General features: G+C 36.5%; 1 protein-coding gene across 1 annotated transcript in view; it reads right to left on the bottom strand.

Annotated features, from left to right (window-relative positions):
* Positions 1-929: 929 nt before the first annotated feature.
* Positions 930-15,482, bottom strand: part of TBL1XR1 (transducin (beta)-like 1 X-linked receptor 1) — a 62,141-nt gene continuing 47,588 nt past the window's right edge. Inside the window, exons 4-15 of the mRNA XM_009582342.1 lie at positions 14,438-14,657; positions 12,178-12,310; positions 11,844-11,985; positions 11,482-11,545; positions 11,283-11,380; positions 9,443-9,503; positions 8,096-8,217; positions 7,516-7,590; positions 4,956-5,083; positions 4,611-4,776; positions 3,610-3,711; positions 930-1,917 (exon numbers count right to left, since the gene is read on the bottom strand). Of these exons, the coding sequence (XP_009580637.1) occupies positions 1,891-1,917; positions 3,610-3,711; positions 4,611-4,776; positions 4,956-5,083; positions 7,516-7,590; positions 8,096-8,217; positions 9,443-9,503; positions 11,283-11,380; positions 11,482-11,545; positions 11,844-11,985; positions 12,178-12,310; positions 14,438-14,657 (1,338 nt within the window). The 3' untranslated portion in view covers positions 930-1,890. The remainder of the gene's footprint in view (positions 1,918-3,609; positions 3,712-4,610; positions 4,777-4,955; positions 5,084-7,515; positions 7,591-8,095; positions 8,218-9,442; positions 9,504-11,282; positions 11,381-11,481; positions 11,546-11,843; positions 11,986-12,177; positions 12,311-14,437; positions 14,658-15,482) is intronic.

The raw sequence follows: 15,482 nt of genomic DNA, 5'->3' as shown, positions 1-15,482 counted from the left end.
GCTGCATTATCTCAATTAAATCAATTTATATCTAACTTGGAGGGGAAAAAAAACAAAACAGAAAAAAAAAGGTTAAAGACTAGCAATCATAAGCCACAAAATTATTTGTGATTGAAATAGTGTTATAAAACTGATAACTTTGCAAAGCTCTGTAATATAAACCATTCCTTAAGTAAAATGCCTGTGACATAAATTTGACAACCTCTCTTTTTATAAATTTACACTCTTGGAATCTTATGCAAGACATGATGCAACCTTTTCAACTACACATACGCGTAAACACAACCTCATGCTATCATTTACAAATAAAATCACTATCAGTATACTTTTAATCACATGAGCAGAAAAAGGTTTGCCATATACATCTGTCATTGTAAGAAAAATACTTGATATTGTAAACAGAGTAAAAGACACTATATAGTAGTGATTATTAAAAAAATAGCAGCTTACATCTACCCTATATTTGGAAAAAAATGTAGTCACAAGATACAATAAACTGCAGGACTGGAGCAGCAGGGGAATTAGTGCAAGTATTCATCTTTTAAATAAGCTGAATCACTGCTATTAAAATAAACTTGAAGCAAGTCCTCTGTTTAAGATTTTTTTTTTAAATCTAAGGTAGTAAACATTTTGCCTCTTAATGGCAGTGTTATCAAATATATGCCAAAGATTTTATTTTAATAAAGAAAAATTACATGAGATACTTTTAATACTGGAGTTTGGTTACAATTATACATCTAAGCTCCTACAAATAATGATGGGCAACTCTCAGAGAAGCTGTGGCATGAGCCCTTGTCCAGAAAGATCTTAACCTCTTAAAAACGATCCCCCAGCTATACTTTGCTCCTTTTCACAATAGTGCACAATTTAACCATATTTTAGCTATGGTCTTAAAGCAACAGAAGATGCATTTTTTCCTCTTTTTTGTCTTTTTTTTTTTTTTGCATCCCTGTATTTTTTCTTTTTTGTATTTTTGTGCCCTTCTATTCTTAAGTTTGGCAGAATTATGTCCCAAATAAGAAACTACTGCATTTCAGCCATGTCACCAGAAAAAAAAAACCATAGCATTATACCCATTACTGTCATACTTCGTAGGTGAGCAGGACGTGAAATACCACGCCTCAAAGGATTTTTTTTTTCTTCTCTCTCCATAATCCCTTTTCCACCCTCCCTCTGTTCACAAAATTGTGCTCTGGGAGCCACAAAATGTACCAAACATTATCAGGTTCAATCTACCTCTTCAAAGAATGCATTAAAATATGTTTCAAAGAAACATTTTTTTCCAAGGTGAAAAAAATATAAACACGAAACTAATTCACTCCCTTACTTCATGCATCCGTAAACTTAACCAAAACAAAACAGAAAACCCAATGTTTAAAAGCAAAGAAAAAACTACTGCTGCAGATTTCTGTAAGTCCATTTTCTCTGTACACACGAACTGCTCAACTACTGAGAAGGAAAACAAAAATACCCCACAATCCATTGTCATAATGGATTTAAAGGGGGGAAGGGGTAATGAAGGCTGCCATTAGTATCTTCTGAATTTGGTATGTATATGGGTCTGCTCTTGTATACGGTATATTTCTCTCTCTCTCGCTCTCTCTTCTGTTTTTCATATCCAAAACCTTTAAATGTTATTTTGGGGCACAGCAGATTCCAGCACTTGGTGAACAGGATTCACAAGCTGTGACAAAACTCTGTCATCCTCTTCAGGGTGTAATTTTTTTTTTTTCTCTTTTTTTATATACAGTATATGTATATATTTCTTGTATGTTTGGCTGTAGTGGACTGGCCATGGTTCAATTGGGACTATAGCAGTACATGGGTCAGGGACAGTCATTTTGGCTATGTACACATTCATAGTCGGTCCATGGCTTCCAACTAGTAGCGCTATTTCCGTAGGTCTAATACACAAACCTGTAAGAAAAAGAAATACATATACAGAAATTGCACATTGCGCAATATTCCACATTTATACAATTCTGTGTGAAATATCTGAGCAACACCTATGAAACAGATTGTGCAAATTTCATCTTGTATCTCTTAACAATAGATTGGGGGGGAGGGGAGGAATCACCAGGTGAGCACTTTGGTTATGAGCACCCAGCCAGACCTGCTAAGGGTACTGCTGCCTAATGAATTACTATCAAAACATTAACAACTAGTTAATGTTCTAGTTCTAGTTCTGTCAGATATAGAAATCTACTAGTAAAATATAATCATATAAAAGCTATGCTTTTAGCCATCAAACAGTTCAAATGTGCCTCTATTTGCTTAGTTATTATGAGCTGTAAGTTTATTTATATTTAAATATATTTAAAACCGAGGGGATGAGGAGGGCTTTTGCTAGCAAACAATATAAAACAAAATAAAACCAACATTTTTGAAAGAGCAAAAACTAAATGAAAACCAATCTGTTGCAAGTACAATCAGCCTCTTGGGTCAAATTAACTGGAAGACTGGAAAGGTTACACAGCACGTATATAAAAGGGTCATCTAGGGTGGAATAGTAATTAATTTCTACTCAGGATATGCCTTGAGCTTTTGTTCCTCTTATGATATTGTCTATGCTTATAAGACTAAAATGATATGAAAGACCGATCAAAATTAATTCTCTAGAATTTAGTCTACTTAAAATTCAGAACTTCCTATTTTCTGTTCTGAACTCTAACAAAGCAATCTCACTTACCAGCATGGGGCACGCAGGACAGGAGAACGCTTTGGCGCGTGTGTTAAGATACTACCTGAGACTCTGGACTACAAAGCTACCAGGATTGCTTTTTGCTGACATTTGTTACTTTAAGCTACAGCACTTCAAAATACAATTCCTTTATCACTCTTATTTTATTCTAATTTTGCTTTTCCTTAGGCGCTCTTCTCCTTTCTTTTAAAACCATGGCAAAAGAGAGGCAAGCAAAAAACAACTATTGTAACTCGTTATGAAGAACTGCATGTTAATATTTTACTGCAGTACTTTGCAGGCCAATGTCAGAAGACCTAGGAGGTGATGCCACAATACACCACTATGAGATGATAGAGCGTGCATTCATGATTAGTTAAACACATGATTTTATTCTCTGCTTCTTCTAAGCAATGGAAGCAGACTGGTATTTACATATAGTTCCTGTCATTTTTAGGAACTTTTTAATTATGAGCATTCAGAAGTTTGTACTTTGTTTTGCTGCTCTTTCTGTTGAATGCAGTGCATAGGATATTTCATTCCTATCATGCATTACAATAATATCACCTACACTGAACATTTTCACTCGAAAAGGGCAAAGAGGCAAAAATGAACTTGCTTCCAGACTATAATGAAAAGACCAGCCACAATGAACACATTTCCATGGTAAGCCCCAGGAGGGACAGAAAATTTAAATCAGAGGCATCTTCACCTTCTGAGATCTTCAGAGGGTTTAAAACAGTAATGCATTAAGCTGGAATAAAGACATATTCTCCTTTCAAAATTACAGCATCCTTATATGCGAAAACCTACATGTGAGCTGGCTGTATTAAACTCCAGCTACAGAAGGAAATTGTCTCCATTGTTAGTCGAAAGATTTCCAGAAGATGCTTTTCGTTAGAATGTCAAACAAGTCAAGCTGCACTTACTGAACCATCTGAAGCACTTGCTCCAACTTTGTCTCCTGCTGCATTCCAGCAAACCTCAAAAATCCCTCCTGTTCCCCGATAACTGTGAACTAGGGCACCTGTCTAAAAAGGGACAAAACATGTAATTAATATAACAAAATCCAAGCAAACAAGTAAAATTTGTACAACATGTAAGACTTCCCCGCTGCCTTTAGAAGCTGAAATTCTCAGCGGAAACAGTCCAGATGAGACTCATGGACAATCTCAGCACTGCGTTAAAGGTCGTGACAAACACAATTACCACATCTTGATCTCTTGTGTTTGACAGGCAAAACTGAGGATGGTCATGACTACTTCCAATTACTAAAATGAGCCTTTCAAAAATTAATAGCCAATTCCCGGAAGCCAAAGATCACATCTTGCCTAACGAGGTCTTTAGACTTTCAATTGCAATCAGCCCTTTTTTTGCCAGAAATACGAAACAAGTAATAGTGTCCTTTCTTAGAAGGTTCTGTAGAAACATTTTGTTGTCATCTTCTCTCACTTTATATTCTCTTGTCTTTCAGTGAAATTCAATGAAATAGCTATCAGATTTGTATGTCTACATCCAGCCATCATTTTTCACTGCAAACCTGTTTTATCAGGAGTTTAAAGTTCAGAGTTAACAAAGAAAATATTTGGATGCAACATGTTATTGGAGACACTTTGTTGAATACGTTTTGTTGTTTTTTGGTGGTGGTTTGGGGGGGGTTGTTTGTTTTTTTGTTTTGTTGGTGGCGTTTTTTTTGCTAAGTAAAGATAATGTAAAGACAATTATTACTTCACCATAGGCAAGCACTCAAAGAGAGAAATTAAATGTACATGCATTAACAGAAGTAACCTTAGAACAAAGAGAAAGCGAATCAGTGTGTTAGCAAGGGCAAAGCTCTTTGTGGCCGAAACACCATGGAGCAACAAAGGTTGGAAGGGTCCTGATGGAAAAGGCCAAAACACAAACTTCTAAACAGACAGAAGAGCTATACCTGTGTATTCCAGATGTGTACACATTTATCAAAGGAGCCGCTGGCCAGGTACCTGCCATCAGGACTGAAAGCTACACTGTACACAGGTTCTTGATGTTTTGTCAGAGTATGAATACAAATTCCTCTGTCTACATCCCATAACCTAACAGTAGAATCAAAGGATGCACTGTCAAGGGAAAAAAACACAGATTAATTACATCTCATTTTGACATATTTTTGTTTCTAATATAAACACAAAATGATAAAGAATTCTACATGCTTCAAAACATTCTGTGAACCTACATATATAAAGAGTGAAGTAAAAATAATGCTTAACAGACATTTAAAAACAGGATTAAATAGTACCTTGCTAACATAAGATTGGCATTTGGATTATTTGTTCCTGGTCCTGTAGGACTCCATTTGATAGTATAAATTTCTTTGTTGTGTGCTTGTAAATCATGGACACAACTGTCTTGTTTCATACTCCAGATCTATGATAAAAACGGAAGAAAACACAAAGACATTTAGCACAATATTGTACTAAAATACATTTTACATCTTTCTTCTTTATCATTTGCAGCCTGGCTGCAACCTTGTAGGCCACTCAGAACATCTGCTATGACTGCTGAGTTTCTAGAGTAATTATGACAAGTATTATCCCAGTACCCTCCATTCTTTGAGTTTTAAGTACCTGACGGGGTTAATGAGTAATAAAGGTACTGTCTATAGAAACTAATCTGCATGTGCTAACTACAAGCCCCTTGAAAAGTGCAGGGATGATAACAGATGCTAAAATGAGAAGAGCAATATGTATATGTTCATGTCTGAGTTGACAAAACATCACAGTCCTATTTTTAAATGAACTTCTTGCTACACAGATTGAGTGAAATAACGGGATAGTAGAGAAATTTTCTATTTGCATATAAAGCCATAGATGCAGACTGCAAAAAACATTATGGCATTTTCCTGGCTTATTAGGATTTGCATTGCCAGGTGTTTGTTCAATACTTCATACAAAGGAGGAGTTCCTTAGGACTCCAACTCCTGCATGATAAACTTCAACAAACAAAATAACTTTATTCTATTAAGAGTTTGCATTGCATACAGAAGGGGTTTTGGAAGGCTTTTATACCTGTTCCTAAATGTCAAACTTGATGTAGTAGTTAATCATCTGAATGCTTTTTTTAATGATATCTGGTTTAGTGCTTTTAGCTCACCTCTTGTTAGAAAAAGCTAACAGGAGCATGTTTAAGCTCAACTGTATTTAAGATGCAATTGGGGTGTACATTTAAATGAATGATGCTTTTCAGAACTGGTGCCTCACTGAAGGGGAAATTGATTTTCAATGTGCACACAGAATTAAAATTGTATTTCCAGTTTAAATTGACGGGATCAAAATCTAGCTTCTCTTCCCAAAACTAGTATAGATGAAAAGAGTCCATATTAGCTGCCCTATAGAATATCAAGTTGGCATCAGAAGAGAGAAAAATCAATCAATCACTAGACATCTTCCATATGCTTCAAAACCTGACATTCATTCCTACTGCCATTGAAAAGTAAGTGATCCACAAGTGATTAGTGATGTGTAGACTTATCTACAAGCAATTGGTCTTCCAGTTAATACTGAACAAAATGAAAAAATTCTTTCCAGGCTGGGCTGGATTCAAAACAGCAACCAAGAAGTCAATCGCCTGAATTGCCTGAGCCCTCAAACGGTGACATGTTCCCAGTCATCACACCTCTACTCACTGAGGTGCAGCAGCAACAGCTTGAGCTCTAGATTGGAATTCATTTCACCTGAGTTTCAGCTGTCTAAGTATTAAATATCTAGCTTAAGCTGGCTGTTTTGACTCCATCCATTGCCAATGGAGAACAACTAATGCTCCCAGGGGTTTACTCATCACACTTGACTTAGCCACTTAACTTCGGAAAGGATGAATTGCTCTTCAGTGGTGCTAGTCACTCTGTTGACTAAAGATGTCTAGACATATAGCTTTAGACTGGAGGCTTAATGCTTAAATGTTTATATTTAGATAAGGTGATTTCCACTGCAAGTGCCTGACTGTGTGCCAGCACAGGAGGGGATATCTGGCTGCTCATTCAGCCATCCCCTGTCTCTGAATAAACAATGGTGAGCTAGATGGAAATAACTGTCCCAAGGACAGCACTGTCAACATAAAAAAACATATCCTGAAACTCTACTAAACATAGTGCTAAACACCTACTAAATATAAAGCCGTATGGGAGTAATGGAAAAGGATCCGTAACATGGGAACAGCACAGGCCTGTCAGACATGAACAACCTCATTTCTTCTACTGCATCTAACCTGGTGGTACTTTTGTCTGGATCTATAGTGCACCTTGAAGTCATATGTGTAAGTTACAGTATTCCCTGCATTCACAAGTTTGCCCCAATTATTTGGAGGAAAAGTCGAGGTGCAATTGAAAACTGTAGAATGACTCCTGATGAATTGGAAAAACCAAGGAGTACACAGAGTTTCTTAAGAAACAATATGCCAAAGGTTTTAACTGGAAAGAAGGGGAAACCAGAAGAAAACCAGGAAAGGAGCTAGTCACCCATTCTTGTATGCTTTACACGACATGCATTCCAACTCTTCCTTTTAACCAAAAGCAACCATCAAGTGTGACAGCTTAATGATTAATGACCTGATTCTGTAAACAGCTAAAAGCACCTAATAAATCATGCTCCAAGTCTCAGGGTGGCAGCCTGTAACAAGTTCTCTGGACCAAAGCTTGGCTCTGATTAACAAGGATTTGCTAGGATTGCCTAATCTTGTTACATTAAAAAAGAACAAATATTAGACAACACGGCAAGTACAGTGATACTGCTGGATTGCTCGAGCTAATGGTGTGCATTCCAGAGTCCTACAAAGACAAGAGCCAGTACCAGAACTCCCGTTACCTTTAGAGTCATATCATCAGAGCAGGATGCCAGAAGATTACCAGTTGGATCCCATTTGATTGCATTTACTTCATTCTAAAATTGAACAGTGAGAATAAGTTGGAGTCTTCACTTCCATTACAAATGACAGCTTACGAAAGATAAAGTTGGACAGCAGTTATGAGTATTTGTATAATTGTCAGTATTTTAACACTTAATTTTCATTCCTAGCTTTGCCTTCAATAACAACAACTTTTTGCTACCTGTTCATCACATTTTCCCATGCGTGCCCTTACACGACATAGGCTGTGCATAGCCAAGTCTTAAAGTTACCATGTTTCTTCTTCTAAAGCTCACTTTTTTGCTATGCCATCCTGGCACTAGTAAAAAACGCTGCACATTGGAGTGAGAATTGTTCTAACAATGATAGAGACTACAGTTACCATATGACCTTAACTACAACTACCTGAGTATGTATATCTATTGCCTGTTGCCAAAGACCAATGATTATACAAGTGCTGTATACTGGCAAGTATACTGGGCCCACAATCTCTCATTAATAAAAATATCATATAGCAACCCCCAATTTTCCAGTACTTACTGTGTGACCCTGGAAGGTTTTGATGGGCCTATCTTGTCCTAGTTTACAGACATGAATACACATGTCTGTACTGCAAGAGGCAAATGTGTTGTTACTCTGCCAATCAACATCTAATGCTGGTGCTAAAAGAAAAAGAAAGATATTTAAATCTATGGTATGTATTCTGCAGAAGTTTGATTTGCAGATTCAGCATGCACCACCTTAGAACAAATGCCAACAGGAAGCAACCATTAATTTCACAGCAGTTCTAAAGATAATCAAACACTATAAACAGTGAGAAATGCAGCCAAAACCAGTCTTACACAAAAAAATGAAACAAAATTTAATAGAAGTCATTAAAACATGGAACATATCTGAAATGAAACAGTTATACAGAAGACAGTGCAGCAGGACAACAAGCTGTAGTTAAGTCATCTATAAATAAATCTCAAGAGCCAGCATGAGGAACAGGTTCCCACAACTTAACACATCGTCGTGCATAAGCTCATCTCCACTAACAGTCCATGCTTGTGCTGATAGATGGCAGCCAGTGAAAGGTAATGATTTATTTCCTTTCTTTAATTCCAGCATTATAAGTTGTGGTAACTTGAAGCTTGATCATGGGCGATATATTCCATTTGATCAAGCCAAGATATTTATGGCAGATAGCACACAGAATTGCTTGGAGTAAATCAAGAATTGATGTTTTTGATTGTTGTTATGCCACTGAAAACGTAGTGCGAGCGGAATAAAAAATGGAAACGAGACACATTTCTTAAAGGCCCTTCAATGACATGTTCGTCATCCTCTCTATTCTATTTTCCAGCTGATTCTGGCAGGCTTGCACAGCATGCAGCCCACAAAGCAATTTGTCTGACCTCCTGAGAGGCTGCACTCTCATCCCAGCTGGCCAGTGAACAGCCTTTCAGCTGGTTTGTGGCCAAACAAATTGGGGACAGCACAGCAGGCAGCGCAGAACAATTGGATGCGAAGCTGGGATTACTGTAGCAGGAAGATGACAAATGCAGTCCTTAGCTGATAAACACAAATCCTTTGTGGCCCACCCACTTGATTTGTCTGCCACTGTACTACAGAAAGTCGGTAATATTTGCATTATCTCTTACGACTTTCATAGAACTGCAATAAAATTGTGAGTTATAAAGTTATAAAATCAGAACAATTCTATCTTTGTTTACATTCTCAAAATTCATAAGACTACAAATATGGGAGTCAGTATCCAATGCCTATGAGATTTCAAAATGGTGTAAATAGGCACCATAAACTTCAGATTTTTTAATTTATTTTAATAAATAACACTTTTTTCATCTTTTCAGATGACAAACCTGAATGATCAAAATCAAGACTTACCAGAATGAAAAGGAAACTGCTGCTTGGCTTCGCCAGTGTGGGCATCCCAAATAATTGTGGTCTGTATTAAACAGATAAATAAACAATAAACAAACTTGTACAAATTGCTAACTTCCCCACAACTACCACCATTCACATGTATCAGACTACCTAGCCTACTCCCCATTGCCCAAACCTGCTCCTGTTTATATATTTCTAGTGTTTTACCCAGTACTAAAGGAAATGGTAGTAGATGTACAGACAACAGTAGAAAACCTTAATATGTTGCAATATTAGAAAAGTGTTTGATCACAACATTTTGGGGTCTGGAGGGAAGAAGGGGGTTGTGGGTCTTTTTTTAAAAAACAAAAATGAAACAGGTTTATCTTCTTAGTCCTATTTATATTCTTGTAATCCACTCCACATATCTATTTTAATTTCAAATACTTGTATATTCAAATTGTAGTTTCAAATACTCATTTGTCCTTAAGGAAATCTTTATATGAACAGTCAGTCTCATACTCAAGAATCTGAAAGATTTGATTTAAAGGTGTAATTTTGTTCTGAGTTGTTCTCTGCCAATACTGCTGATATCCTTCTGATGAAAGAAATCTTACATGACAAAATTAGTATTTTATAATCACTATATTATATGCCAATATTCCTGACCTACCTCAACGATCAATGAAAATTTTGACACTTAATTCAGTGGAAGCATGAACCGACCACACAAATTATTTATGGAAAAAAAGCATAAGGCTGGGTCAATCTTTCCGCTAATGCAGGATATTTTTCAAAGTATAATCTCAGTTGCTTTGTCCAAGGAGTTTTATTGACTGAAACGAGGCTTCTATCTCCTCCAGAATATTTTTCTGCAAATTAAAGCTGTACCTCCACAAAGATTTAAAAACCGGCATAAGCCATCACAGCTGCCAAAAGAAGAAACCCACCCTTTCCATGCTTTGAGACATTTACTTTTCCTTCCTTTGTACCAGCACAAGCATTTATAAAGCTGGGCACTAAAGCAAACCAGGTTAAATGCGTGCAAGAAAAAAATAATAAATAAAGGAGAAAATCTACTACTTTCCAGCAACACTGCCAGTTTTAAGTACTGTGGTCTTACTGAGCTTGCAGTTTGCCAGTGTCACTAAGGGAAAGCCTGTGTTTACTTCTGCACCTAGAATCAGATACAGAGGAAAAACTAAACTCTTCTCATTCTATGAATAGTCTATTCTAGTCTTTGAATTTGTCTTAAGTCTATTCTTCATCACTATATGCCCTTCCTACCATTCATAAAATCTCTCACGCTAACAACAGCTTTGAATTTAAAGACCTTGTGAGTCTTTAAGTTTGTTTAGAGGTGTGAAATAAAACACAGTTAAACAATGAGCTTCCTGGCATTGCGCTGCTGGCACCTCCCCAGTCAGATATATTGACTTTTCTTATGTTCCAGCTCTAACCTTTTTAACCATTCTCAGGCTTGACTGATTCCAAATCAGCCTGAACCATTCCTCCAGTGCGATTTTTTTATGAGGCTTTGCATAAAGTACTTCACTAAATTTTACATATTCAGTTTTACAAAGGTTTAATGTTCCTGTGTTCAATGCACTTACTTTCCAACTTAGGCTAACCTAATGGGGAAGAGATCCAGGGACACTGAAATCTAATAAATGAAAATATCTCAGTAAACTATTATAAAACACAAGGAAACACAGCTAGCATAACAAGTTCTTTGTAAGTACATATTTACGTCCCATGCCTTTAGTTTACTTTACTTACTTTCTATAGCTTTGCTATTATGCGTACAATGAGATTATAACGGTGAAGGAAAGAATTTTCATTTTACCAAAGATTATCTCACCTTGTCCACTCCTGCACTTAAAATGAAGTTTCCTTTCTTGTTCCATTTTAACGCAAATATAGGACCTTTATGTTGCCCTAAGGTGCTGGCAAGATTACCTGAAAATTTATATTGATACGAATACATTAAAAAAATAAAAAACTATGCTGTGAGCCAAAATACAGAAAAATATACTGGAAATTAAAAGTATTTCACTTACCATCTTTAGTCCATATCCTTGCAAAGCCATCATAAGACCCAGTTGCTAGAAGTGTACCTTCACTCTGCCAGCAAAAAGGTTATTTAATTTATTTATTTTTACTGTATAACTCAAAGCTAAAGAGCACAAAGCAAATTGCAGAATACATCTGCATAAGATTTATGATATTTATTCCATTGACTACAACTTATTAAAAAGAAGTCCCCGAAGTACAATACAAGAAATTACAATGCAACTCAAAAATAGAAATATTTCAGGAGCGGTAGCAGAGGATGCACAGTGGCTGTCACTTAAAATTTGACTATGCAAAATTATAGGTACAATTTTCTCGGAGTATTTTGAGCGCTGCCATTTCTACTTACGTTCCAATCCAGCGATGTCACGTCTTTGTTGCTGGGTACATCCTGCCCTCCTTCTCGTATACAGTGTCGAAGTACCAGCTGCGTAGAGCCGCTCGTGCTGTTTTCACTGAGGTTCCATATCCGTGCTGTCGAATCTCCAGATCTATGAAACAGTTAATGAGAATATAACTCCTTCTCTCAGTTAATTCAATTTTAAAAAGTATTCTTTTCAAAACAGCAAACATTGTGGCATTTGATGTAGCGGGCGTTGGGGCAGGTATTATTTTAACTTGTTACCATCAACATACAGAAGTATGCCAATGATATTGCATACATACATGGTTAATGCACATACCCTGAGGCCAAAAGGTCACTAATGGGATTCCAGGCACAGATGAATACTTCAGATTCATGGCCACGCAGCACCACTGCCTTGTTGGGAGGGATTTCAACATCTCCATCTACTTCCATCATATCTGTGTGATTATCTGCATTATGGGAAACAACAGTAGAGAGAGGTGGATTTTAATATTTTGGGACAATACATTGTAACTACTGTATAGTTCATATTCTTCTGGGATGAGCATAACAATTAACCCACAATTTACGTGGATCAAAATTTGACAAAGCTGTAATGTTCCTTTATTTTTCCAATTCCAATTTATGAAGTACTATAAACAGATGGGGAGTTTCAAAAACGCAAGAAAGCTCTTTGCCCTTCTAAACCTCAGCATCCAAATGGATTTAATTTTGAAACTTCAAAATTGAGGCCAAAAGTTAACTTTTTGCTATGTTAAAAAATAAACGCTGATGTTAAAAGTACTCTCAGTTTTTCAGGCACGATACTGCATAGTACAATATGTTACTAGTCTATCTTGTGCTTTAAAAATATGTTTAAAACATTCATTTTCAAAAATCTCTTTTCATCAATTGCAGTAAAACAGGTTTTAAATATACATCTCAGACACTTAATTTACAAAATGGCTTTAATTAATATGATAACATTTGGTGATACAGTAAACTGATAACAGAGCTTTTCAAACTGCACCAGTAATTACCATGGAATTGTGGCAATACATAGCTTTCTGCGTGGAAGTGATGTTGAATCCATATTGTTCTGAAAAACATATTGGGGGTAATTCAACTGACAAAACGGTTTTCTTGGCAGCTACCATCAATCATTTTCTATTATTAAAAATAAATTCACACTGAGTGTAACTGCAGAATATAAAAAATGCTGAACAGTTCACCTGCTCCGTATTTATTGACTGTGGTTAAACAAACAGTTTCACATCTATTGCTTAATTTAACATTAAGGGTTTCTGTCACTGTTTGTATGTGTGAGAAAACAGAAAAGACTGTTAGAACATGCATATTTTTAAGAAAGAGCACCATATAAAACATTGCTTCGATTAAAGAGAATCAATGCCAATATAATTTGGTGTACCAGCCAGTAGGGGTTGCTGGAATATCACATTTAACATTGGCTGAGGTCTGAAGTTTATGCTTACTCTCTCCAGTTCACAGTTAACAAGTAAATATTCTTTTGAGATTTTTAAATGAAAACATCGAAGTAGAAAGCTTATTTGTTTAAGCCAAAGATTATATTTTCAGTTTATTTACCACATATAAATAATGAAAATACTAGGAAAATCCAGCTGTAAAATGCAAAACTTATACATGGCTTGATATGAATATTCTCTGAAAAATGTCTTTTCTTCAGGTGCTTTTACAGCAAGAGCTGTAACTCCCCCTCTCAAATGTGTAATTCAGACTTCCAGAACAATATTTTCAAAATCACATTTTAATGCCTGACTTGAACTTTTCTATACTAAGCCTTACTGTAAGGTATGTTCCTTTTACTAGTGATGACAAATAAAACTCACTTGTTTCACCAATCACAACTAAAATGGAACCAATGAATAAACCAAACCTGCAAGCAGTTGCACCAAATAATTCCGAACAGCAAATCATGAAAACTGATACTGATAAAGGAGACAAATGACAGAAGATTTGTCTCACCAACCATGATGACACCTCAGCATGACAAGGAAGTCTGTCCTACACAGAGCCGGTTACAGCTCTCCGATTCACAGGGTTAGCAGAACCTGTTAAAAGTAGTTCGTGGAGCTTCACAAGCAATGCTCAGTTTTAACCAGCTGCAGATTAGCAGACTCCTCTCCTTATTCTTTGTACAGGGGCCAAAGCTGAGGAGATGCAATATTTAAAGAGTTGTCTCTGATTTTTTTTTTTCCTCTTTATGCAAGAGCTCTCAGAGAGTCCTGTGAAAAACCTTCAGGTTATAGGTAAAGAGCAGTACTGGAAGTGAGACTGGTCAATGGAATATTGTGAATTAATGAATTCAGAAGTTTGCACCTCCTCCTGCAATTCCAAATATCCGTCCAAATATCAGACTGCGGACAGTCAAAGGCGAGACACCATCTGTTAAAGTATCACCTATGACAAAGGTATTCTCTGCAAGCTGAAGGGTTACTACTACCTCTACACATTTACCTCATTGTCGTACTCGACGTATCACTGTACGAGTTCATACTATGATAAATGACAAGGAAATTATGTTAGCATAGGTTAAGGTCATTTCTGTCTCAACTTACTTGCTATAGTATGTGCTCCATTCTCTTCTCCATTTGCAGTATTTTCTCCATTTTTCGCTGATCCTTGTTGGTTAGTCGCGGCTGCAGCTGCAGCAGCTGCTGCCTGCTGTTGTGCAAGTTTATCTCTGTAGGCCTGTTGTCTTGTCTGTACCACATCAGGCATTACTGCATCTATCAGTGAGAGAGACTCTATCGGCCTACCATCAAACAAGGTACCATCCTAAATTACAGCAGAGGGAGAAAAAAAAGACAACACCAAGTACAAATTAACATTATGGGCAAAAATTCCAAGGAAAACTAAAGCAAAAGTTGTGATTTTAATATAATAAAACAGTTTACAAATGGTGCTGGAAGTGATACCTCATCATTATTGTGGTTAGGATTGGCATATTAGTCTAAAGTTAAGTGGCCACCATAAATATGCAAAAAAAGCCACCGCAGGCCTCTGGCAGAGCTTCTGGAATTAAAAGTTATGCTTCGAGTTTGCTAAATTGTCTGCTAAAGCAAAAAATTCTGTAAGCTATCTATGAATATGATTTCAAACATGAGTGGCTGCAACAAAATCTAATGGTTTCTTTGAAGAGCTACAAACATTGCAAGTCAGGTCACTGGCTTGTGAAGTTATTCTATCTTATTAGACTAATACTTTCCATAAACACATTATCTGGAGAGCTGACTAGTTTTCTTCCTTTTTTTAAACAGTGCTGGCATGCTTTCAAACAACAAGGAAGAATTTTATCCTGAAATGGACAAGACTCAGTTAAAAATACCCTTACACATATCCTAGGGCTTTGTAAGGATCTATTTTTAGGAGCTAGAAGGATTCCTTGCGATAAATATAGGGTCTCCTTCTTCTATTCCAATCATTTGCTTTATTTTTCTGAGGCTTCCTAAGGCAAAGGATTTGCTTCACTGGGACTACGAAAACTCCACATAAACAGCAGACATAAGGGAGACTGGAAAGAGAGGAGAATTAGTGAAAAAAATAGTTTCCTTCCGTAATATAACTGAGACATACAAAGGCTGCTAACCTTCCAGGCATAAA

The sequence above is a fragment of the Fulmarus glacialis genome, unplaced genomic scaffold, assembly GCF_000690835.1.
Source record: "Fulmarus glacialis isolate BGI_N327 unplaced genomic scaffold, ASM69083v1 scaffold5817, whole genome shotgun sequence".
Lineage (NCBI taxonomy): Eukaryota > Metazoa > Chordata > Aves > Procellariiformes > Procellariidae > Fulmarus > Fulmarus glacialis.
Note: the sequence above shows the minus strand (reverse complement) of the source record. Positions and strands in the feature narration are given on the sequence as shown.